At 36.1% G+C, this 26,725-nt stretch overlaps 1 protein-coding gene across 2 annotated transcripts in view; it reads left to right on the top strand.

Annotated features, from left to right (window-relative positions):
- The window catches only part of CSMD3 (CUB and Sushi multiple domains 3), a 759,152-nt gene that overhangs the window by 689,822 nt on the left and 42,605 nt on the right, over nucleotides 1-26,725 (top strand). For both annotated transcript variants that reach the window (XM_074886756.1, XM_074886745.1), the window contains 5 exons: nucleotides 1,336-1,509; nucleotides 4,331-4,516; nucleotides 11,887-12,060; nucleotides 19,802-19,984; nucleotides 22,028-22,204. In XM_074886756.1, coding sequence (XP_074742857.1) covers nucleotides 1,336-1,509; nucleotides 4,331-4,516; nucleotides 11,887-12,060; nucleotides 19,802-19,984; nucleotides 22,028-22,204 — 894 coding nt within the window. The remainder of the gene's footprint in view (nucleotides 1-1,335; nucleotides 1,510-4,330; nucleotides 4,517-11,886; nucleotides 12,061-19,801; nucleotides 19,985-22,027; nucleotides 22,205-26,725) is intronic.

Here is a 26,725-nt window from a genome sequence, read left to right as displayed (position 1 = left end):
TGATTCTGACCTTTTGACTTTTGAATTCACCATTCCTCTTGCTTATACAGTGGATAGATGTATTACTACACTTGTGTATTGCTACTGCATATGCATATGCATTATTAAAAATTTTATGCAAATTTCATACTTCTGTTTTCACAAGACTATCTTTTATTGTTATTACATGTACATTAAAAAACATCTCTATGAGCTAAATGCATATCTTTGCCTGACAGTTTTACAGATGTTAGCAGTTTAGTGTATGATTCTAATTACTCTTTTGGGGAAAAATGCAATTCCTTATATAAAAATTTCTGGTACCAGTAACATAAGGGTACTATATTTTATTAAAATCATCTAGTGATATTAATAGAACATACAGAATTCAATTTCACATTCATTGATAGAATATACTGTGACTTGCCTGTATGCTATACTAGTCTTAAGGACCATTTTCACATTTTTAATATTGCTAAATTTTATTTCATTTAGATTATATGAATGGGTTTCTTTTAGAGTTATCATGATAAGTCTATTCTACACAGAGAAAAAGAACATATATTTGTCTGACCTAACAAAATTTATTTAGAAAAATACTGACATTTCTAAAGTGGTAAAAATTTGAGAGTGACATAATTTATTTTGTGATTCTTTTTTTTTTTAATTTTAAATTACTGATAAACATTTTATCAACAACTGAAGTTTGTTAAAACATAGAAGAACATATTTATTCATATTTTGACTTATTTTTGGAAAATTGATTTGTGTTTTATTTTCCTTACTATTTTTGTATCTGGATTTTGTGGGCACAGAAAAAGAACTATACCTTCTGTAGTCAGTTTTTGTATAGATACAAGAAAAGTTTCACGGTGCCCATAATGTTTCATATGCCCAGTCATAAATTTATAACTTCACTAAGTACTTAGGCCTCAAAGGTTAAACGGAGTGAGTCAGTACTAAGACATATTTGTAAGAGATAATACCTGAGGAACTAACGCACTGAAATATTTCCTTTCAATTTTAGGTTATATGTAATGAAATCAAGTGCTTGCATTTCTCCCAGTTCTTCAGAAAAGTTTTCTTCATTTGCCTAGATTTCTGCATGGCAAATTCTATTCAGTTTATTTAAATATTTAAATAAATGCTTGAACATTTACTAAAATACATCTTAGTTCTTATTCAGTTCAGAGAAATGTGAATCTTTCGTGAAAAGTACTCAGTATTTTATAATACAAAAACTTTAAAATATTATTATTTAATGATTATAAATATTATGTATTATATCAAAAAACATTAAAACTGATAACAGCATGCTCTGTTTGGTTTTTGTTTCTTTGTTTTGTGCTATGTTAGCTGTTAGCTGTGGTCACCCCGGTAGTCCTATTTATGGAAGAACAAGTGGAAATGGTTTCAACTTCAATGATGTTGTGACATTCTCATGTAATACTGGGTATGTTATGCAAGGACCAACCAAAGCACAGTGTCAGGCTAATAGGCAGTGGAGCCACCCACCTCCAATATGCAAAGGTAAGAATGCAAACATTTACAGATTTCAAACTTTTTTTGAAAATTAAAGTTGAAAAATAAACTGAAGGTAAAGGGATACTGTCAAGACCAAATGATACCTCTCTTACTAACAGACATCAAATTATTAAAGATGTTTCATGATTCTATGATTTTTCAGTTAGGTCTGTTCTACATTCAAGTTGCCAGGATAACTGTTGCAGAGAAACTTTCTTCTGTGTCTGTAGTTTGTAGTGATTTTCTTAAAATGGTTTCTACAAGTTTCTTAAACAAAATTATGCAGAGATAATTAAGAGCTTAAATCCTGAAATAATGTTCTCTGCATTTTAACTGACATAGTTTTAATAGCTGCATAAGAAAACATACTTTTTCTTCTCTTTTACATCTCCGTTAATCTGCCTGCTCATATTGACTTTTAAAATTTAATTCTAATTTGTTAGCATAATCCGTTTGGGTTTGTTCTCAACACTTCTGGATATTAGATTTAAAATTCTTTCACTGAAAATGAAAGAATATTATGAAATTATTTCTGCTTGAATTTTCATAAGGACTTTTAGAAAAGTTTTATCACCACTGTCCTTTTTAACTCTGTTGTTATGTGCTTTTCAAGTGTTTAATTGTTCTCATTTTGAGAAATGTAATTTTTGCTGTAACCTGCTAGCACATATGAAAAATTTGTATTAATTGTTTTTCAGCATCTTCCCAGCAGCTTCCATGGATTTTTATCTGTACACAGCCTAAGTCATGTTACATATTTATAGCAATTTGATTTACTACAGTTTCCGTCCAGTAGATGTTCTCTAGTTTCTTTTAATAACGTTGCCTTAAGTGATACTGCCAAATAGTTTAAATAACTTAAATTTCCAAGGACCTTTTTGATGATGATAAGTTATTATTTTTAAATTTTCAATACTAAACATGTACTGTGTATTAAGGGTACCTTATGAATCTCATTTTCAGTCTAGTTGCTATAAATCACCTCAGTGTTCTGGTATTGCAGAGTAATGTGTCAAACTGTCTGATATGATTTTTCCCCGTAGGGATCAGTAAATAAATTGATCAGATTATTCCTTGAAATTTTACACAGTCCCTGAAATCTTCTATAGGTTTTAGAACAAACTTTAAAAATAAAAAAGAACCAACTTTGTGTTGAACATTATTAGTGGTGTCTGTAATGTGCAGTGAAATTAATCCTAATTAATATGATTTTGTTCTATTTGCATTAAAGTTAAATTAAAAAATGAAAAGATGTTACCTTGAATGTTTGTAAACTGCCTGAAGTGCAGTACTATAGAAAAAGCTGCACTCCTTTGTGAAGGCTGAATTTGCAATCATTATATAAATTCAGCAGTACACTTGCTGTTAATACTGTCAACAACTTTGCTAGGTAGCTAGTTTCCTAGACAACTATTATAATAGTAGAAAACTATTTAAATGGTCAAAGCACCTTGTATTTTTTTTTTCAAGTGTTCACTACTCCAGATTTATTAATAAATAATTTTCATTACTTAAAGTGCATGCTCAATAATATGAAGATGAATGTTCAATTGTTATAAAACTGTTGTCTACAAAAATAAAAATGGATAGAAATATAGCTCAAATTTTCCTCCAGGAAAAAAAAAAAAAACCACACACATTTTTAACACTGTCCATCAATATAACTAAAAAAAATGATCATTTAATGTCAAAAAAGTCAAATCCAACCAGAAAGTTATTTCTATCCTTGAAAAACATATGTATTCTAGTCTTGCGGTACCAATATTTGAGAAGCACACAAGCAGACTCCAACATTTAGGATAGTTACTAGAGAGAAGTAGATGAGCCATAAAATAACTACATTGAGCGATGTAGGTAAGAAAAATGATCTTAAATTGCATCTGGCAATATCTTTATTTTCTTTTTAGATTGCAGTCCTTTTTGGCATAGTTGATACTTTTATGTACACACATTCATGCACATACGCAACCAGATATATTATATACATATTTACACACAGGTACATACACATGTATGCATATAAACATGCAATTGATTATAAGGATATAGGGATAGTAATTTTTACATCAACTGTAATTTTCTAGAGGAACTTTGAGTAGTTGGTGATGTGTTTACTTGACCAGAGGAGTCTATTGCATGGAAACTGTTAAAAAAATCTCCATGACCCCCAAAGTAAGTATTACACTCCACTCACCAGACAGCTATACATCACAAAAAAAGGAAAAAAAAAAAATCAATCTTCAGTGATTTTCAAACATATGAAACCTAAAGTAGTTGAGGACTCAAAAAACCCATCGATATTCTTAACCATGAAAGTATACTCCTATTTTTAAACTCACAGACACATTTGTTGGGATATTTCCCTGTTCTAAAAGAATCACCACAGTCTTACCTAACTGACCATGTGCCCTTTAGCTCAAAACTTCTGGCTCAAAGGTGCTCCATTATCAAAATGTTAGTACAGGAACAGAATTATATTTGCATGGCTGTGTGAATTAGACCAAAGGCACATCTAGCCCCATAACCTGTTTCCAGCTATAGGTGATAGTTTATGTGAAGTCAAGAGTATAAATTGATGTCCAGTCACTTCTAATGGAAAATACTTTTACAGCATCATCACACTCAGTGAATAAACATTTCCTTTTATTTGCTCTGAGTTTGGCATCTCCTGGTTTCATATCATCTTCCTAATTCAGTATCATTATACATAAAATCAGGGTAGAAACACATTGGAAGTTTCTCATACAAAGGATAGGACACCATTTAAGGACGATTTCAGTAGACTGTAGTTGTATGATTCTCAAGTCTGTGCTCTTCTTCTTTTTAGTGGTCAACTGTTCTGATCCTGGAATTCCTGCAAATTCTATAAGAGAAAGTAAAATTGAACATGGAAATTTCACATATGGGACAGTGGTATTTTATGACTGTAATCCTGGATATTTTTTATTTGGCTCTTCAGTTTTAATTTGTCAACCAAATGGCCACTGGGACAAACCTCTACCTGAATGCATTAGTAAGTAGATAATGTGTATGCTTCTGCAGAGAATGTAGAGTAGTATTATTTTATACAACATTTCCATCAGTCTCATGACAGCAATTAAAATAATCATATTTATATACATTTGTGTGAGTGCAGTAATGATAGTAAGTCTCAGTAGCAGCTGAAGTAGGCAGTTACAGAGTTATTTTATGTAGCAAATAACAAAGAAAACTTGGGAAATGCAGTAACCAAAACAAACATCTCTGAATGCTTCAACACAATGATCCCTGATAGCAGGGATAGAAGGTCAAAACATATCCATTGAATTTGCGAGCACATGGCCTCCATTGCCCACAAGCTATGATCACACTGAAACTTAAAAACTATAGTACCCAATTATTGACTTATGTCACTATAGTGCTTTCTGGACTTCTCTTGGGACAACAACAAGATCAGACTATCTATGGAGACAGTAAGCAAGTAGTAATGGCACTATAGAGCATCAAAATTATTCTCAGAATCATGTAGTCAGTTTACCACACTACCAGATGTTTCTGAACATCATAGTCATATGCAACCTATCTACTAAGGCAAGTGGATCTACACAAGGATGTTGTTTTTGTCGTGGCTTGTCATGAACAACTTTCTAACTACGGTGTAGATATAGCCACAGATGTTTCTGAGGGTTTTTAATTGGCTGGACAGCTAGTTTACCCAGTTCTCTACAAGTCTATGAAAAAGGTTTAGGTTTTAGATCAAAGTTTCTCTCTGAGAAAGACTGAAAGCTTTATTTCTAGAGATTAAAGGGAAAACAGCCTAAGGGTTCCTTATTCAGGAATCATGGAGCACTATTTGCAATATTGTAGATATTAGTTCTCAGTTTTACCTTTATTAGTCTACCTTAACTGAGATTTGTCCAGTTCTGCTATTCTCTCTCTAAAAAACCAAAAAAACCCCTTTATTTCCTATTACTGTTAAAACTTCTAGTTCTGGAAGTTGTCTCTTTCTTTGATGGGATTAATAGCTTGGTTGCCAGTCACAGTTAAACTTATAACAAAGAATCTAAGAGTTTCTCATTAAATTTTAAGGTAACATTACCATTTCCGAAAGATAAATACTTAATAGTAACATATCTCCAAACAGGAAGAAATTCTAAAGGTAAAGGTACAAAGATTTCTTTCTACTTTTGTATTTTTATCTCTTAGTCTTCTTTCAAAATTGTCACAAGTAATTTAATAATACAGATTTTACTTTTCTTTTAAGCTGACCTTTGGGAGTAAGTATGCTATATGTACTTTTGAAAGGGCATCCTCAGCTTTATTTGTGTCATTTATATAGAGAGGTAAATGAATTCTAACCTAGGCACTATCCATGATATTTTGTAATCATAAAACTTACCAAAACTTATTTTGATGCAGCTACTAAATATTTTTTTATCAGTGCCTTTCATCTTCTGGAGTGTTTCACAAATTGTGTTCATTTTGGACAGATGTAGGGCAGTCATTTAGTAACCTGCTCATTTTTCCACTGTAAGAACAATGGAAAAGAAGTGGATGTTTTTCTTTGACCCAGGTTGTACTATTTTTTGACCTAGCTGGATTTCAATCTCTCTCTAACTAGTCACAAAGAACACACCTTTTTTTTTTAAATATTGCTAGAGTAATGAAGAAGAAACACGGTAACAGAGGAAAAGCTGTTCACCTGTAAAGTGACTCAATTCCTTTGAAATGTGTTGTAGCTAGAGTACTTCTAGGTAGTACAAATCCTGTAAGAGGCAGAATTCAGTGTTGGCCTGGATCATAATGACATTTCATCTGTCCCTTAGACTTTCAGGAGCATATGCTACTTAGGCGCGTGTTGCTAGTAAAATACTTTAAATTTGAAATAAACTCAAAATGAAAGATATGTTTGGATAATATACCACAAAGGATTCCAGTGACCATATCAGATTTTTCTGTACTGCAAAGTATTCTCAATTTAGTTCTGACAGACATGCTCTGATTTGTTATTTTTAAACTACTGAGATGTGAGTACACACAATCCACACCTTCCAAGCTTGAAATCCAAATAATGTAGACTAGTTTTTTTGCTGGTGTCTATGCCATTCTCCCAATGATTCTATTGCAGCACCTTGTCCTGACATTTATTCCCTCACAACATGATATATACAGCCATTCCCAGCTGTCAGATAGAATGATAAGAATTGTTGACAACTATAGAGATTAAAGAAACTTCAACTGTGCTTTTTAATTCAGTACTCAAGAACTTGGGTATAACATTTGTAAATTTAACTGAACATTTGTAAAATTAATCAGGCTTTAAACTAATAATGCTGTACTTTTACTGATAGGCCATCACATTTAACCAGAGGATGTGATTTTTTCTTATTTCTGTTTTTCCAGAATGTTATATATCTCATCCATAATCAGTATTAGCTGTTTTATTTATTGGGATTTTTCAGGGAAAAGAAATAGCGAGTGAAATGTCACACTGGAAAAATAATTATTTTCATAGGTTTCAGAATTTATCTTTTTTTTTTTTTTTTTAAAGGAAACTGAAGTTTCAGTGTGACAGAACTTAATTGCTAATTGTCTATTATGATGAAAAAATATAATTTGACCTCATGTTTTTACATACTCTGAAGGAGATTAATAGTATTATTCTATCTTATTTTTCTTCTTCCTTTATTATTTTTTCTTTAAATGTGAATCAAAACTTAATGTAAAATTAAATTTGCACAGCTATAGAAAGGTACTGTGCAGGTATGTGATGGAACAGGACTAGATCAGCTAACATATCTTTAAGGATGCTTTCCATAGAGCACAAGAACTCTTGTTCCCAGGTATAAGAAATCAGGAAATGAAGGCAAGAGACCTGCATGGCTGAGTCAAGACCTGCTGGTCAAACTAAAGGGCAAAAAGGAAATGCATAGGCAGTGGAAGCAGGGACAGGTATCCTGGGAAGAGTACAGGGACGCTGTCCAGTTGTGTAGGGATGGGGTCAGGAAGGCCAAGACACAGATGGAACTTAAATTGTCAAGGAATGCAAAGAATAATAATAAGGAATTATTATGACTACAGGAATGTCAGCCAGAAAAGGAAGGTCAAAGAAAGTATACCCCCACAATGAGCAAGACTAGCAAACTGGTAACAACAGAGGACGAGAAAGCTGAGGTACTCAACAATATTTTTGCCTTAGTCTTCACTGGCAACCTCTCTTCCCACACCTCTCAAGTGGATGGACCATAAGACAGGGACTGGGGGAGCAAAGTCCCTCCCACTGTAAGAGAAGATCAGGTTCATGACATGAGGAACCTGAACATACATAAGTCCATGGGACCTGATAAGATACATTCCAGAGTCCTGAAGGAATTGGCTGATATAGTTGACAAGCCACTCTCCATGATATTTGAAAAGACATGGCCGTCAGGTGAAGTACCTGGTGACTGTAAAAAGGAAACACTGCACCCATTTTTAAAAAAAGGTAGAAAAGAGAACCTTGGGAACTACTGACCTGTCAGACTCACCTCTGTGTCTGGAAAGATCATGGAACAGATCCTCCTAGAAGCTATGGAGAACAGAGAGATGATTCGAGACAGCCAACATGGCTTAACCAAGGGCAAGTCTTGCCTGACCAACTCTGACGGAGTGACTACATCAGTGGCCAAGGGAAGAGCTATGGATGTCATCTATCTGGACTTCTGTAAGGTCTTTGACATGGTGCCCCACAGCATCCTTCTCTCTAAACTGGAGAAATGTGGATTTGATGGGTGGACTGTTCAATGGATGAGGAATTGGTTGGATGGTCACATCCAGAGAGTAGTGGTCAACAGCTCAATGTTCAGATGGAGATTGGTGATGAGTGGTGTCTGTCAGGGATCCCTACTGGGACCCGTACTGTTTAATATATTCATCAATGACATAGTGGGATTGAGTGCTCCCTCGGCAAGTTTGTAGATGACATCAAGCTGAGTGGTGCAGTTAACACACCTGAGGGACAGGATGCCATCCAGAGGAACCTGGACAAGCTTGAGAAGTTGGCCCATGTGAACCTCGTGATGTTCAACAAGGCCAAGTGCAAGGTCCTACACCTGGGTGAGGGCAACCCCCAGTATCAATACAGGCTGGGGGATGAAGGGATTGAGAGCAGCTCTGCCAAGAAGGACTTGGGAGTACTGGTGGATGACAAACTGGACATGAGCCAGCAATGTGTGCTCGCAGCCCAGAAAGCCAACTGTATCCTGGGCTACATCAAAAGAAGTGTGGCCAGCAAGTCCAGGGACATAATTCTGCCTGTCACGTCCCACTCTCCTCTACTCCACTCTGGTGACAGTCCACCTGCAGTACTGCATCCAGCTCTGGAGTCCTCAGCACAGGAAAGACATGGACCTGTTGGAGCGGGTCCAGAGGAGGGCCACAAAAATGATCAGAGGGCTGTAACATCTCTCCTATGAAGAAAGGCTGAGGGACTTGGGGTTGTTCAGACTAGAGAAGGCTCCAGGGAGACATTATTGCAGCCTTTCAGCTGGGGCTTATAAGAAAAATGAGGACAAACTTTTTAGCAAACTTTTTGTGATAAGACAAGGGGTAATGGTTTTAAATTAAAAGAGGATAGATTGAGACTAGATATAAGAAAGAGGTTTTTTATAATGAGGGTGGTGAAATGCTGGAACAGGTTGCCCAGAGAGGTGGCAGATGCCTCATCCCTGGAAACATTCAAGGTCAGGTTAAATGGAGCTCTGAGCAATAGGATCTAGTTGAAGATGCTTATTGCAGGGGAGGGGGAGGGGGGGGGGGGTGGGGGGTGGACTAGATGACCTTTAAAGGTCCCTTCCAACACATACTATTCTATAATTCGATAACAGAGAGGCAGAAAGGAAGAAATTGATGGAAATAAAATGGAGGATAAATTAGCATTAGGAGATAAAAAAGAAGAAATATGATCAACTCTTCATATAAAATCCCCATCTGAGAACATGAATATCAAATTAAATTTTGTAGAATGCATAATCAAGTTAAGGATAGCATTACAGGTGGTATAATTTCCTAAATCAGTTATTAGGAATCCAGGACTTTTAGACATAAGTGTAAACAAAAAAGAGAAGTGTGTATAGGAAAGCCCAGAACTGAATGTTGTAAGGTACCAGTATGAAATTAACTTTTCTTCTATGACAACATCTGAAAGGGCCAAAAGAATCAATCAAGAAAAATATAGATAATAAAAACACTCTGAAAAAATGTGAATGTTTTTCTCAAGAAGAAACAGTTTCATTTAACTGAAGCCTGCAAGACCAACATGCTTTTTGATTAACAGTGTTCTAAGCCTTCTGTACAATCATATTTACTTAGAAGTAATCGATTAAGCAAATAGCATGCTAACAACAAGTGCCCAGTTTGTAAAGCTGACAATTTCCATTTTACTTGAAGTCCTTCAAGCCTACAAAACGTTCACAGGGGTCAGTGGCACGAGGTAGGAATTGAACTCAATCAAATACCACATTCCTTAATCCTTTGTGGGGTTGTCAGGAAGGTTCTGCACCTTGCAAGTTGGACCCCTAAGAGAACACGTGTCACTTAACACAGATCAGTATATGTATAAAGGCAAAGCTCTAAGACCAAGAATAATCATTAGAGGAAGATGAATCATCACACATGACTTCGGTCATATATTGTATTGTACAACCATTGCACTGTTGTATACACCTGAAGTGGTAGGGAGTTGAATACATCCTCAGCCCTGATCAGGCTTCTGATCTGGCTTTTTTTTGATAAAAAAATCCTGCTGAAAATATTATGATATTGAAGATGATGAAGTACTGATAAAAACTATATTTTTAGGATTTAAGGGACTGTTTTACTACTCTGGTATTAGCAGCTATAATTCACGGGTTTCATGATGCATAAATACAAATATCTTTGGCCGAGATATGCCACGTGCCATGGACAGGTGTAACGTAAAAAGAAATCAAACATGCAAGGCTAGATTCCTTCTATGAACAGACTCAATTTGGTTTATGAATTTTAACTGTGCATTTCCTGAACTTGATATATTCAGCTTGCTTTTAAATTAACTTCTTGCTCTGAATTATTAAAAGTTTTTTCTATATTAATTCCACATGTGAGGGAGTTTCTTTTGACCATTTTTGATATGTGCTCTTAATCTTAAAAGACAGACTAGCTATTTCTTTTCAACAGAGAACTTTGTTTCCATTACATACATTGTCCATGTAGGTAATGTGCTCCATAATGATGCATAAGAACTTCTGTCATTTTGCTTTAGTCTTATAGAATAGCAAGCTTCCTGTTGATCTAGCCAAGGTAGCTTCACTGTAACTTTATACAACTTTCCAGAAGATAGGAGGCTGATGAAATTATTTCAGTGGTATTATCCTGATTTTAGATCAGGTTTCTATCATTTAGCCTGTTTTTTTTTTTTAATTCCTAAAACTATGACTGGTTTTGATCATGAATAACAAGAGACACTTATCACAATTTTCTGTATAAGAGGCAACTGCAAGACAAAAGATATCATGCTAAACTGTCCTATTTTCTTTCCTGAGTTTATGTACTTCATGACATTTGAGCCAGTTAGCAAAATTAGGTGTGTATAAGCTAAGTTGGATACCCTTATGTGCAATCTGTAAGTGGAAATCACAAAAAATATCAAGACTAAGACTACTAAAAATTAACAACAGTATGAAAATAACTAGCAATTACTGATAAAAATTTACTCAATAAACAACTGATAGGGAGTTTATCTATGACCATTTCTAAGATTGGGATTCTATAGAAATTCCCTCCAGTCCCTGTGCAATTAACAGCAATGGATGATGCCTAGGAATATTAAAAATTAAAAATATGTAAACAAATATTTTATTTATGCAATCCAATAATTTATGTAATCAAAATCATGAATATGAAATTAGCATTAAAGTTCATAGCAAAATTTAGCAAAAATTGTCTTGTTTATAAACCTAATAAATTTCATGACTGATGATTTGGGACCAGTGGGTGAGGGATGAAGGTCTGCATATTCTCTACCTCAGCAGTGACTCTCGCAGATACTGTATTCCTGTATTTTTTTCTCTGAAGAATACGTGCATGAGTGTGTGTGTGTGTGTGCGCGCATGTTCATGCCATAAAGATCAGCTTAGTGAATGAGTGTCTCTGAACGTCAATATCTTTATCTAAAATACCTTTTCGACATCTGTAAACATTTGTTTCACAGCTTTTGGTCTGCAATATATTTTGCATTTCTAATCACACAATGTGCTCCCATTCCCCAAACCCTAAGAAGGTCAGCCTCTTCACAAAGTGTATGTATGGAGTTATGAAAATGATAACTACAAACTGTTTGATCAGTGATAATAACCTTTTTTTATCTCCAATAATTATGCATTGTAGTGATTGACTGTGGCCATCCTGGCGTTCCTCCTAACGCGGTCCTGTCTGGAGATAAATATACGTTTGGGTCTACTGTTCATTATACCTGCACAGGTAGACGATCACTGCTAGGGCAGTCATCTCGTACATGTCAGTTGAATGGACACTGGAGTGGATCCCTTCCTCATTGCTCAGGTAATATTTTTGAATTAAGGAGTGTGCCCTGAAGTTGTTTTGAATTTACTTTGATTTTATTGGAAGTCCATTTTAAAATCTGTAAAATCATGTATAAAATTGAAGTATCACAGAATCACCTAGGTTGTAAAAGACCTTAAAGATGATGTAGTCCAACCCTTAATCTAACATGGACCGTTCTCAAATACACCATACCCCTCAGTGCTATGTCAACCCGACTCTTAAACACCTCCAGGGATGGGGACTCCACCACCTCCCTGGGCAGCCCATTCCAATACCTAACAACCCGTTCTGGAAAGAAATGTTTCCTAATATCTAGTCTAAACCTTCCCTGGTGCAACTTGAGGCCATTCCCTCTTGTCCTATCGGTTGTTACTTGGTTAAAGAGACTCATCCCCAGCTCTCTGCAACCTCCTTTCAGAGGGCGATGAGGTCTCACCTCAGCCTCCTCTTCTCCAGACTAAACAACCCCAGTTCCCTCAGCCGCTCCTCGTACGACATGTGCTCCAGACCCTTCACCAGCTTTGTTGCCCTTCTTTGGACATGCTCAAGTAATTCAATGTCCTTTTTGTAGTGAGGGGCCAAAAGCTAAACACACTAATTGAGCTGTGGCCTCACCAGTGCCGCGTAGAGGGGTAAGATCACTTCCCTGTCTCTGCTGAGCATGCTATTTCTGATACAAGCCAGGACGCCATTGGCCTTCTTGGCCACCTGGGCACACTGCTGGCTCCTGTTCAGCCAGCTGTCAATCAACACCCCCAGGTCCCTCTCTGACTGGCAGCTCTCCCCAAGCCTGTAGCGCTGCTGGGGGTTGTTGTGACCCAAGTGCAGCAGCCGGCATTTGGCCTCATTGAAACTCCTACAGTTGGCCTTAGCCCATAGCTCCAGCCTGTCCAGGTCTCTCTGCAGAGCCTCCCTACCCTCGAGCAGATCAACACTCCCACTCAACTTGGGGTCATCTGCTAACTTACTGAGGGTGCACTTTATTCCCTCGTCTAGATTATCAATAAAGATGTTAAACAGGAGTAAACCCAAAACCGAGCCCTGGGGGACACCACTCGTGACCGGCCAACAACTGGATTTAACTCCATTCACCACAACTCTTTGGGCCCGGCCATCCAGCCAGTCTTTTACCCAGTGAAGTGTGTGCCCATCCAAGCCGTGAGCAGCCAGTTTTGCCAGGAGAATGCTGTGGGAAACGGTGTCAAAGGCCTTACTAAAGTCAAGGTAGACAACGTCCACAGCCTTTCCCTCATCCAATAAGCAGGTCGCCCTGTCGTAGAAGGAGATCAGGTTTGTCAAGCAGGACCTGCCTTTCATAAACCCATGCTGACTGGGCCTGATCATCTGGTTGTCCTGCATATGTTTATGATGGTACTCAGGATGATCTGCGCCATCAGCTTCCCGGGCACTGAGGTCAAGCTGACAGGCCTGTAATTTCCCGGATCATCCTTCCAAACCTTCTTATATATGGGCATCACATTGGCCGATTTCCAATCTGTCGGGACATCCCCGGTCAGCCAGGACCGCTGGTAAATGATGGAAAGCGTCTTGGCGAGCACCCCAGCCAGCTCCTTCAACACCCTCGGGTGTTTCCCATCCGGTCCCATAGATTTGTGTATGTCTGTGTGATGCAGTAGGTCACTGACTGTCTCCTCCTGGATTGTGGGGGCGTCGTTCTCCCAGTCTCTGTCTTCTGGCTGAGGAGGCTGGTTTCCCTCAGTACAACTAGTCTTCTTATTAAAGACTGAGACAAAGCCTTTTCCTCATCACATGTTACCATGTTTCCTCCTGCGTCTAGCAGGGGATGGAGGCTCTCCCTGGTCTTTCTTTTGCTGCTGACATAGAAACATTTCTTGTTGTCCTTGATTGCTGAAGCCAGATTAATTTCCAGCTGGGCTTTAGACCTCCTGATTTCCACCCTGCATAGCCTCACAGCATCTTTGTAATCATTGTGAGTGGCTAGCCCCTTCTTCCAAAGGCCGTAAACTCTCCTTTTCTCCCTGAGTTGCAGCCAAAGCTTCTTGTTCAGCCAGGGTGGCCAGTACTATCTCTGCAGAAAAAAAGTAAAACCAAAATAAGCATAAACTATGAACAAGAAAATAGTTTGGGAGAAGCAGGCTTTCTCAGTGACATTTAAATGAATAGGAAATTGCACATTTAATAAAATGTTAAAGGAGTCAGTTTGTTTTGAAAATACTTTCTATGTGACTTCTGGACAGAGTATTAATTTTGACGGGGAAACCTTGCATCATCTCTTCATGATGGTGGGTTAATTTATTTTTTTTTAAACTTGAAAAATATCTACTGACTTAATGACACCTCCCATAATTATTAATTGTATAATACATCCACCTTTATAATAAGGCCGTGGGCTCCACATAATTTCACGATAGGATTCTTGGTATTTGAGGAAACACCATCTAATCCTTTTAATAGATTAGTCCTCACTGAAGTTGAGATTTTTTTTCTGAACAACTTAATGCTTAGGAATGTTCTGTTTCATAACTTCAGATTGATTCACTTTAACAGCAGTGATCAAGTGAAAAACGGAAATCCAAGTCACACATTAATTTGGGATTTGGCTAAATCCCACTTCTTATCTTAAAATATGTAAACACAGATTGTGATAGATGTTAATCATGTTATCAGTTTAAGTCTCAATAAATACTTGTAGGAGGTTCTTTCTTGTCATCCTCATATTTCTATTATATAGTTTAAACAGATCAGTGGGGCACTGGACCTCATTCAGACCTCTGTAATTCAGAGTACATAGGTATCTTCAAAGGCAGAAAATAGCAAGAAAACAAGTGACACATTTTTTCTTGGATTACAGCTATGCCAAAACAAGAGGTGAAAAATAACTGATATGCAAATCTGACAGTACTGTTCTACCAGTTTCACATTAAAAATCCAACGTTCTTTACAGCATTAGTAAATCATAGAATGGTATGGGCAAGATAGGACCTTTAAAAATCATCTAGCTCAACCCCCCAGCAATGGTAGGAACACCTTCCACTAGAATCATAGATAGAATCATAGAATCACAGAATGGGTTGGGTTGGAAGGGACCTCCAAAGATCATCTAGTCCAACATCCTCACAATGAACAGCGACATCTTTAACTAGATCAGGTTACTCAAAGCTCCGTTCAACCTGACCTTGAACAATTCCAGGGATGGGGTCATCCAGAACTTCTCTTGGCAACCTGTTCCAGTGTCTCACCACACTCATAGTAAAAAAGTGTCTTCCTTATGTCCAGTCTAGACCTACCCTCTTTCAGTTTAAAGTTGCTGCCCCTTGTCCTATCATCACAAGCCTCAATAAAAAGTTTCTCTCCATCTTTATATATTGAAAGGCTGCAATAAGGTCTTGCCAGAACCTTCCCTTCTCCAGGCTGAAAAGTCTCAACTCTCTCAGCTTTTTTGCATAGCAGAGGTGTTCCAGGCCTCTGATCATTTTTGTGACCTTCCTCTGGACCTGTTCTAACAGGTCCATGTCCTTCTTGTACTGGGGACCCCAGAACTGTATACAGTACTCCAGGTGGGGTCTTACATATTCCAATCCTTATTTTCACTCCTGCCTTCAGCTCTTTATTATATTCAGGTATAAAGTGATTATGTCAGGTACAGTTTCAGAATACGCTTTTTTTTTTTTACAGCCCATGGCACAGAAATGGTTAAAAAATAAGAGAAAATCTTAAAATAGTGTTTCATGGTTAAAATCTTGCACTAAATTCCAAAAGGTTGGAAGAATTTTTCAGTATCTGAGCTTTCCACTACACACTTTTAGGGAGTGCTTGCAGACAAGGACAATCTAAATCTTATTATCTTGCTCTGTGAGTCCCTCCTATTTCAATAATCTGCTATTACAACCTAAAATGTGACAGAAACTAGAAAATGTGAACACCTAGTTCAATCCCTTAACTTTCTATCAATAAAATCAGAGGGAAATTTGCAAGAATGGGAAAAAATATCATGTTCTTATAACCTGTGATGTTTAGACCTATGCACCAGAAATCAAAGCTGAACGTAAAATAATATTACTTAATGATATACTTATGTGAATTACAAATTCAAACTAGGTTAATAAAAACATGTTTTACAGCTAGTATGCATAAATATTATTGTGGGGAAAAAGAATCCTCTTTAGATAAAATCTAAGGCTATTTACTGTAGTTTTCATAATCTTCATAAGCAAAAAAATACCCTAATTTGTGAATTAAATAAAGACATAGACAAAAATATAAAGTAATACAAATAGGAAGCCTGAGAATGTACATGAAAATATCAAAGAAACCTTACTGAAAATAAGACTATTCTATAATCATCCTGCTATTAAATTAAATCAGTGTTCAGATATTTTGGGATAAGCATTTGTAAGTGAGGTACCTGAAAATCCTTTATTTTCTAATGATGATTTTTATACCCATAGCCTTGATAACTTGATTTCTTCATTTTTAATGCATATTTAAGCCTCAAACTTTGTATTTTTTGGTTGATGATATTAATAATAAATGATAAAGAATGTCTGACTGACAAAATATACAGCATACTTGTCTTTTTCATATATGGAGAAGAATTCACACAGTAAATGCTGGGTCAGCTACCGTAAGGTAACCAAATTTTGTCATATCATCCCTAAGACAGTTTCCTTTTTGTCACATGGCACTTTATGTTTTACATTCTAGAGCTAGAAGGAGTTGGCATGTCCCATTGATATATATTTGCATCCAGAAACATAGTTTTCAGTAATTATGTGTATCAGCTGAAGTCAGAAATTTGGAGCAACTTAGAATTCCTTATAAGTGCAGCAAAGGTTGTATACTTACTTAAGGGGTCTAAATAGCCTCCTTCTCATTAAGATTAAATGCCAGCTGAGAATTTGTTACACATGTAGGTGAAGGATGGCTCGTAAATGACTGTGAAAATCACTTAGTTGAATCTCTGCATGAAGTAATGAAAATATGTTCTGTTATGATATCATTGATTATATCACTGTCACTTCCTGATGTGATTAGTCATTTAGAAAAATTATTTCTGTAACCTTCAATCAAAAGAGCTGGTGGTTAACCTCCCTAAGATTAAAAGAGTAATAATTCACAGTAATAATTAGGCATTAGGAAAGAACACATGATTTCATTTACAAGAGGAATATGTAATCTATACTTGTCATAGCAAAAACCCTATTTTCATTTTTTCATCATAAAATTATTTTAGGCATAATGCCAAGTATCTTGCAAAAAACTGAGCAGTTATTGTAGAGACTTTACAAGAATAGAATAATGAATATCCCCTGTCCAAAATTCTTCATAGTCTAAATAAATAATATTGGAAATAAGATATGGATGCCCAAAATAACAAAAAATATCTTGATCTAGGACATTTTTTTAATTATCATAAAAATATCTAGCAGACTATTTTCAAACTAGAAAGAAGTTGAGTCACCTAAGCAGCTTGCACAGTAAGTATTTTGAAAGCTTATAAAAGTCTTTTACTTACTATAATTTGGAACTATTTACAATTTTTCTTAAACAGGGCTAGTAAGCTGCTTTACTGATCTGTGTCACATAAAGAAATGGGTAAACAGAGAAGACCCTAAACTTCTGAGTCTGTGATTTTGAACCAGTCAGCCAGCTCTTACATTCACTTGAGTTATTTTGTTATTTCTGAAAGCATTAAAATCCATAAGACAATGTACTTTTTGCACATACATGCTATAAAAGTTCACAACATAATAGCCGTGATTACATTAGTTTCCTTGATTATTCTCAAATTAAAGGTGTCAGTTTAAGCTTGGTTAACTTGAGTAATAAAACTGGCTCCTAAATTAGTGAGAGTGGTTGACAGTTAGCCTACTTTGTCAGGTGCTTCAGGAAAGGGTTGGGTAGGAAGTATGAGCTGCCAGATTTGTTCTCATTTGCATTTCCAGGAAAAGTTCTACACTTTTCTTTGACTCTCCAGATGTGCCTTCAGAACGAGACTCCCTAGCTTCATTCACTTTTCCCACAAGCCTATAGGAGTTGTGCAGATCAGCTCCTGTGAGGTGCTTAGTTATATTGTTTTTCCATTAATTTGTGGAAGAGAAGGAAGCATGGCTCATATGAAATGAAATAAAAAGTAGGAAGCATGACATACAACACTGCAGGTTGGTGCATGAGCTACCTTCATAAGTGACAAAAATATGGTCAGCTTCTTGAGCATATCAGACTAAATCAAGTATTTGCTCATACACCATAATTTTCAAAGCAAAGAAAGTTAGTTCTACTCTTCTTCCTTTCATTATTCAGTTCTGTACATGCATTTGTTAATAAAGAGATGTCTCCAACCAGTCACTCCAACAGTATAGTTTACACACATACACTGCCAAGCAAGACAAATGAAGCTCTGCTTTTCTCTGCATCTACAAGTTCAGGGTCCTAACTTACCACAGAACTCCTAGATAATGAGTTTGTCAGTTCTGGTCTTCTGGGTACTTGGAGCAGACAGCTTTGTTTACTACTTCTATGTAAGAACTTCTCTGATTACTACTATTTAAGCTTAGATAAATACCAGAAATGTATGGCTGTTCTACAGAAAGCATTCTTTATGCAATTTGTACAAATCTTTTAATATAATTGTCTTTAATGGAAAGCTATAATATGACATTGTTCAGTAGTTGAATTAAAGCTTTCTAGCTGATTCTTAAAATATTTCTTCTTTATTTACATTAGTGTAACTAAGTACAAAATAATGCAGATATGGTCTCAAAAATATTATCATGTTTGAATTATTTTTTGTATAGAAGACTGTTCAGTTTGTTTGAAAGTTGTTACTGAAAACTGTAAGCTGAGTATCTATGGATGAAAACCTGAACAGTGCAGCTACAGGAATTCTAGAATTGAACTCTTCTGTGCTGAAACTCAGTAATACAATATAACTTCATCTCTGATTACATAGAAAACTAGTTTAAACACCTTAAAAAGATAAACCAGCAGATCCTAAGTACATATTAGAAGATTTAAACAACTGATCTGCTGTGCAAATACAGTGTTACCTACAGCTTCCTAAACGTTCTCACCATAAATGAAGATTCTGGTGTTTAATCTTAGATATTTTATTTTTATTATTATTACTATATTAATTATTTTAACATTAATATACAACAGATGGTAGAAAACATTAACCCTCTATCTTAGAATTTGCTTAAACATTTCTAACTGAGGGAGATTTTAGCTATCCAGCAGTCTTGAAGTGAACTTTCAACATTTCTATAAATCAGGGAAATGCGTGTCAGATGTACATAAAATTGTTGAGTAGAGCTTTCATTCAATGGTAAAACTGTTACAACTCTAATGATATCATAAAACTAGGAAGTATTTTATGAACACTTGTTACAGGCAAACAAGAAAATTATCTTTATGAACAGGACCTTAGTTTTCCTCAAAATTCCTTACTTTAAATTAAAAACGACCAAGGTTTTGTGGCTTTCTTTTTTTTCCCCTATTCTTGTTTGATGATTCTGTTACCAAAAGTTTAGCATGGTCTGTTATGTATTTATATAAAATAAGTAAAAAGAAATTATTTGAGAATCAAGAAATTTTGTATTTACAGGGACTCACACCCTCTGAGATATATGGGTTTTTTTCCTAAAAACATATATATGAATTTATTTATAAGTACATAGAAACATGTATTTTAAATGCAGTATCATAGCATAATAATATTCATTGGCTATTCTAACCTTTACACTCTAAATTCTAGGTGATACAGCTGGTTCTTGTGGTGATCCAGGTATCCCAGGTCATGGGTCTAGAGAAGAAAACAATTTTAAAATTAAAAGCACCGTACATTTCAGCTGTGATATTGGATATATCCTCCATGGCTCAGAAGAAAGGACATGTATGGCAAATGGGAGCTGGACAGGAAGACAACCTGAGTGTAAAGGTAAATCACAGATGATCCACCCTATTTTTAAACTGTTTTGTTAAAAACGTGTGGAGATTTGAACTCAGCTGGCAGCCAGGCGCCACATGCCCAGCCGTTCACCTCCCCCTCCCCCCTCTGGTGAAATAGGGGAGGGACAAAAGAAGAGAATTCGTGGGTTGAATAAAAAGAAAGAATTTACTAAATATAACAAGAGAACAACAGTAACAATAGTGAGTTCAAAAAGAAAACGGGTAAAATACAGCAGTGGCTTACCGAGCGCGACGACTAACCCCCGCCCCCCCCCCCGCAACAATACTGCCCGACTAGCAGATGGCGTGCGTGAGAGAGCGAGAGAGCATGCGCGAGCCCCAGAGAGAGCCCGCCCACCTGGGGCATTGCATCACATGGTATGAAATACTCCAATGAAAATTAACTCTATCCTGGTCGAAACCAGGACAAAATGTTAATCAGAAAACCAATTTTACATTGCTAGTTTTGTGTTGTGAATGGTATACAGTTGATTTTGGACTGGCCATTACATTTTTTGAAATAAGTATTTACGCCATAACAATGGCTTAACATCAGGGGACAAATCTGAAAACAGTTCCTGGCACCCATGATACTACATGTTTTTAAAGTTTTGAGAAAAAAAAGTATACCAAACTGTTTATTTCTTCTCAGTTTTGTGTCAGCATCAACTATATGTGTTATCCAGTACAAAAAAAATAAACAGAAAAGAAAATACATAAGGCCTCTAGACCTCAATTTTTGCTGAAATATTTTTTTCCCTTAAAAATTTCACCATCACCTGATCTTTAATTGCAAACATTATACATCTGAATTTCAGAGAAAAGAGTTGAGTTTTAGGAAAATGTCAATGTCAGGATTTCATTAGATATATCTATGTCATGAATGATTGGCTTAAAAATTTTATTTACTAATACTGTTGACATTATCTTTCAATAGAAAAAGAATGCTGAAACAAGTTTATTTGAAAAAATTATTCTAGAAATTTCAAGCTAGATGTATTATTATAAAAGAAAGTTCTAACAGGATATTTATGGATATTTATTACCTTAATTATCTTAATTCAAAAATAGGAAATAATTCACAACACTCTTCTTCGAAGAAAAGCTTTGAGAACCTGTACACTTATTTTCCACTTTATCACTGTTGACTGCATTATCTGTATGAAATAGCAATCTCATTTAAAAAACTTATTTCACAAGCTGGTTTTCTAATACCCTTTCTGCCAAATGATTGCCATCTGGGCACAATGTAAATATATATATCTGTGTGTATATTGGTATCTGAAGGGATATGCTTAGCCCAACTGAACTTTCTGCTGTTCTTTGATCTTACCTGTTAGAAATTAACTGCCATTATCACATTTTAAGATACTTTTGGTGATTTTCTTCCCCCAGAAGACTCTTGAAATGATGGCTCTGTTTCACAGATATATATAGGTGTGTGTAATGCATACACAGATATATTGTTCTAGTTTAGGTCATATAGATTAGATGTATATATATAATCACGTAAGAAAGACACATTCAAATTCCAAAGTTGAGTGTTGAAGAACTGGGAAACATAAGGCTTACAGCTGCCTATGAAATAATAGCTTTACTTTATCCTGTGCTTTGAATTAGGTAGGAAACATACTTTGGTGATGCCATAAATGCATACATACTATAGATTCAAATGAAATCTATAATGATAATTGTAGTTCAAATTAAATCTACAATGATAATTGTAGATCAGGCATTTTCTTATAATTGGGAGTTTGTCTTTACAGCTAAACTAGTTTTCCTTTCGTGCAGATTTTAAAGTTAAATTCATAGGCTATGTTTCCCTACACACAAAAGGATAAAAACAATTAATGCAAACAGCTATTTACTGTACAAAATGATTTATGAGTAGGTGGTGAAACTTACATTTGTCAGGACAACAGCATGGATTTCTACCACATAACACTGCTGGCAGCAGGACTGTCCTTAGACATTACTATTTCAAAAATCATCTTTACTACATTTTCAAAATATTTAACGTTTTGCTTTACAGCTGTGCAGTGTGGTAATCCAGGAACAACTGCTAATGGAAAAGTATTTCGTATTGATGGAACTACATTTTCTAATTCAGTAATTTATTCATGCATGGAAGGATACATACTTTCTGGATCATCTGTAAGACAGTGCACTGCCAATGGAACATGGTCTGGATCCTTGCCAAACTGCACAAGTAAGACACATCTCTAATGAAAAATCTTTGGGTTTATCTCCTCTGAAAGATATTAAAGTAAAATATAGAGGTTGGATGCAAATAGATTAAGTCTTCAGCTTTTTCTTGCACTACTTCATACATAATTTTGTACATTAAATACTTTTAAAAAGTATAGCACTATGACAAGATGAAGAATATGGGTTTTTTAAGACAGACAGTATAGTAAAATGCATAAACTGCTGTTACAGTTTAACAGAGTTGTATGGTTACATGATCTACCTACTTTAATTATTTCCTGGTATATATTTTTAATCTTGTTTATGTTTTGTGATATGTCATATTCAGACATTATTCATTTAATTGCTTTTCTTCATCATGAAAAGTTAGCAGTATAATATTCTGGTCTTCCAGAGGGCAGAAAATAAAAACCTTGAAATAAATGCTTGAGAATTCTTTTTGTAGTGACTCTGAGGTGAAAACTGTTGTCATGCTCTCACATAACAGCTTCTGGTTGGCCTCTTCATTAACCTTATATTTGCTTTGGTTACTCAGCAAACAGAAGCCATTTCAGCTTCTCTCACATTCGTAATAAGCATTTTGCAACAATAAGCATCAAGCCCATCTGTTCCTGCTTTATTACATGTCCTAGTTCATATTTTAGTAACAATTATGAAAATTTTATATGTATATGATACATGAGACTGCCTATCATTTTGAGGAAACATATCCTTATAGAGGTATAGCAAACTGTTGCTTAAATTTTGAACTAGTACCCTACTTTTTGTAGAGTTGGCTACTTTACACACTTATAGCAACCCAAATAGAGACCAAAAGTAAGATGATAAAGAAAACTTGTCCTTCTTGTGTTGTTTTTAAATCCATCTATCAAACCTGTGACAGAGCCCAATGTTTTTGTTTATATATTATTTTCAAAGTTATAATGAGAACCAAATTAATAGTACCAAGGGTAAAAGTCTTTTGTGACAATAACTGCATCTGTATTTTTTTCTTGTATTTTAGAATGACATTTAGCTGAAGTACATGCTAGAACAGTCCTCAAAAAACACTACTCAGGCAGAAGCTTGGGATTTTTGCTTAAAACATAGAAAAATGCCTTAACAGAGAAAGTATGCTAATAAAACAAAGAGAGGCATTGTGAAGATTATATGAAATTAAAAAAAATATTCTTGATTTACTTAATATATAAGAATTTTAACTTTGTTATACAGTAAATCTAATGACATTCCTAATACACAGTTCTCTCTTTGTTACGATTGCACATGTAAAAAGTATATCCCCTTATATGTTTATTTCAGTGATAGTGTTATTTAGGGGGTTTTAGTTTGTTGTGTATCCCCTGGAGTGGTCAGAATATGAAAAGAACAATTGAATGAAAATCTTACCAAAAAAGGTACAAACTCTGAGAATCTCAGCCTGAGTCATTTCTGCCCTTTTGAACATTGCTGACTATTAACGAACTCCTAAAGGGGGGCAAAAGTGCTACTAAGTGATACAACTTGCATGTAAATTGATACAGGTACTAGCAGCATCTCTAAAACACCCAGAAATGGAGATCCATTTTACAGCACTACAGAATGGCTGAGATCAGCAGTCACCTCTGGAGATTGCTTAGTCCAACCCCTCTGCTCATGGCAGGATCAGCTAGAGCAGGTTGCTCAGAGCTGTGTCCAATCCATGTCCCTTTCTACAGACCTTTCACTTTATAGTTCCCTAGCACATATAAATATAAAATAAAAAATATATTAAACTTCACCATAGTTAACTTGCTATGTCTTATGACAAAATATCAATTTTAAATCGCTAACAGATAATTAACAAGAGTTAATGGACAATATTAGCTAAATAGCTAGTTAACAGATCATGAGCTAACAATCCCCTCTCTTTCTCCTGCCAGTTTTATCTCCAGGTCTATAAAAAATGCCTGAAGATTATCTATTGTAAGGGAAAAAAATTTCTCATAATGATTTCAATGTGTATCCAAAGCAGTAGAATTGGCAGTGCCAGCAGACTTTGTTGACAGGGCAGGTTTTATTTAATTTTATTCCTAACTGTGCCTACCATTCTGTTCTGGTTTAACCCCAGTAGGCAGCAAAACATCACACAGATGCTCACTCACTCACTCCCCCCCAGTGGTATGGGGGAGACAATTGGAAGGGTAAAAGTGCAAAAACTTGAGGGTTGTGTTAAAAACAATCTAGTAGGTGAAACAAAAGCCATGCATGCAAGCAAAGCAAGTAAGGGATTCATTCACTACTTCCCATCAGCAGGCAGGCGTTTAGCCATCTCCAGGAAAGCAGGGCTTCATCGTACATAGTGGTTTCTTGGGAAGGCAAACACCCTAACTCTGAATGTCCCCCCCTTCTGCAGCTTTTACTGCTGAGCATGATGTCATATGGTATGGAATATCCCTTTGGTCAGTTGGGGTCAGCTGTCCCAGCTGTGTCCCCTCCCATCTTCTTGAGCATCCCCAGCCTACTCGCTAGCAGGATAGCATGAGAAACAGAGAAGGCCTTGATGCTGTGCAAGCAGTGTTCACCAATAACTGAAACACCCCTGTGTTATCAATGCTGTTTTCACCACAAATTCACAACACCATATGAGCTACTGTGAAGAAAATTAACTCTATCCCAGCCAAAACCAGTACACGTGCTCTCCATTTTTTACTATGACAAGATTTCCCAAAATTTGCTTATTGCCTGTTGAAGTCATGCAACCTCATGGAACCATTGCAGGTTTTCAGAAGAGCTTAGGCAAACACCTGTCCCTAGTGGCTGTCACAGGTGACACAAAGTAAACAGAAACCCTCAGTGGATCTGGATGTTGGTATCCATTTAAGAACCATGCAGTTTAGAACTTTTACCTGTCCGATTATCTCACACTTCCTCACCCCCTCTCAGGATTACATTTGGGGAGTTCTCTGCTGTCCTGGGAAGGATGGATCCAAAGTCCTGTTGGTTCATGCTGTGACACTGCTCATATGAAACTCATCCCCTGACATTTGTCTCCACACATTCTTTTCTAGGATCTTCCCCAATTCCAGGATCTTTTATCTAGACAGGATCTCCACCTTCTTTCTGGGCCACCAACACCACTCTAAGCACACACATAAAACGTATCCGTGGCCTGACTGGTTGTTCTTTCTCATGTCTCTATTAATAGGAAAATTCAGGATATGCCACTTTTGTTTAGTCCAGGTGTTGTCAAAATTTACAGCCAGACCATACTTATCACAGATACCAAGTAATGGGCTGCTTCTTGAGTATCATTGAAAATGCTATTTCTTTAGACCTAACACTGTAAGAAGAGAATAGCATAGATAATATTATGCTCCTTTAGATGCTGGGAGCCCTGGGCAGTGTAGCATTGAACAAGACTCCGACCTGCGTGCAGCATGGCATAGCAAAGATTCTCCCTTCGGTTGTTCAAGCTATTATAGGATTTTCTTACAAGGAAACAACTCTATGTTTTCTACAGTCAGAAACAATGTTCTCGTGAGAACTTCTTGCTGCACTCCTAGATACACAGCAAGAATATGAAGCTGGTGTAGTTGCTGATGCTGAGTAGGAGCTGCCTGCAGCTCCTCTGTGGCAATGAGCTCGCTGAGGTTGTGCCCTGGCCAAGGGATCTGTGTGGCATTCAAGGTGAATGAAAAAGCTGAGAGCATGGATTTAGTTGGATTTAAATAAACAATGAAAAAAGTTTTCAACAATATAAAATAAATGGATCGTTTGTGGAGCTGTTTTATCATATACGGTGTATGGTGTTTGCACGTTCTTAAATTCGTAAGACAATGATTTGAAATACTCTTCATACAGGAAAATCTAAAGAGATGAAACAAGGATTAGGGAAAAAAAGGATAAAGACATGAGCATTATGTTGTAATCCAGTGAAAACAATAGTATACCTGGAAAAATATCAAGGGTGATTTTAGTTGAATTTGCAACATTAAGGATAGTAAGTGGAATGTGTCAAATAAACATATTTTCAAGTTTATTGTAAGATAAAATGTAAAGCACATGGGTGCTGTATTTTGTATGAACTAGACTTTCTTTTTTCCAGTGTTTGTTGTTTTGGTTTTTTTTTTTTTTTTTTTTTACTGAAAACAACAGATTTTTTCATTGCCATTAGGGTTCTCAAGATTTCTTCCTCTGACACTGTTCCAGAAATTGATAGATCCAATAGACCAGATCTGAGAGAAACTCACCTATTTTAACATTATTCACAGATTATAATGATATAACTTTTTATTAACTCCTTATGAATATTTAGTCTCATTAAGAGATTATCTTTAAGAATTATCTCCTGACACTAGAAGTCACAAGAGGTTTTGCCACCATTCTCACTCATTGAAGTACAATAAGCCTAATTTTTGCATAAGCCATGGCCCATGGTTGGGGGTTGCCTGAACGTTCTCATCTGTTTATGTACATAGTAACCATGTGAGCATTTACAAAGTGGGAGCTTTTTGCAGACATTTATCTTAAATTTTCCAGACTGTGTTTCCTTTCAGGATGTACC

The sequence above is a fragment of the Strix uralensis genome, chromosome 1, assembly GCF_047716275.1.
Source record: "Strix uralensis isolate ZFMK-TIS-50842 chromosome 1, bStrUra1, whole genome shotgun sequence".
NCBI lineage: Eukaryota > Metazoa > Chordata > Aves > Strigiformes > Strigidae > Strix > Strix uralensis.
This window is presented reverse-complemented; position numbering and strand designations above follow the sequence as displayed.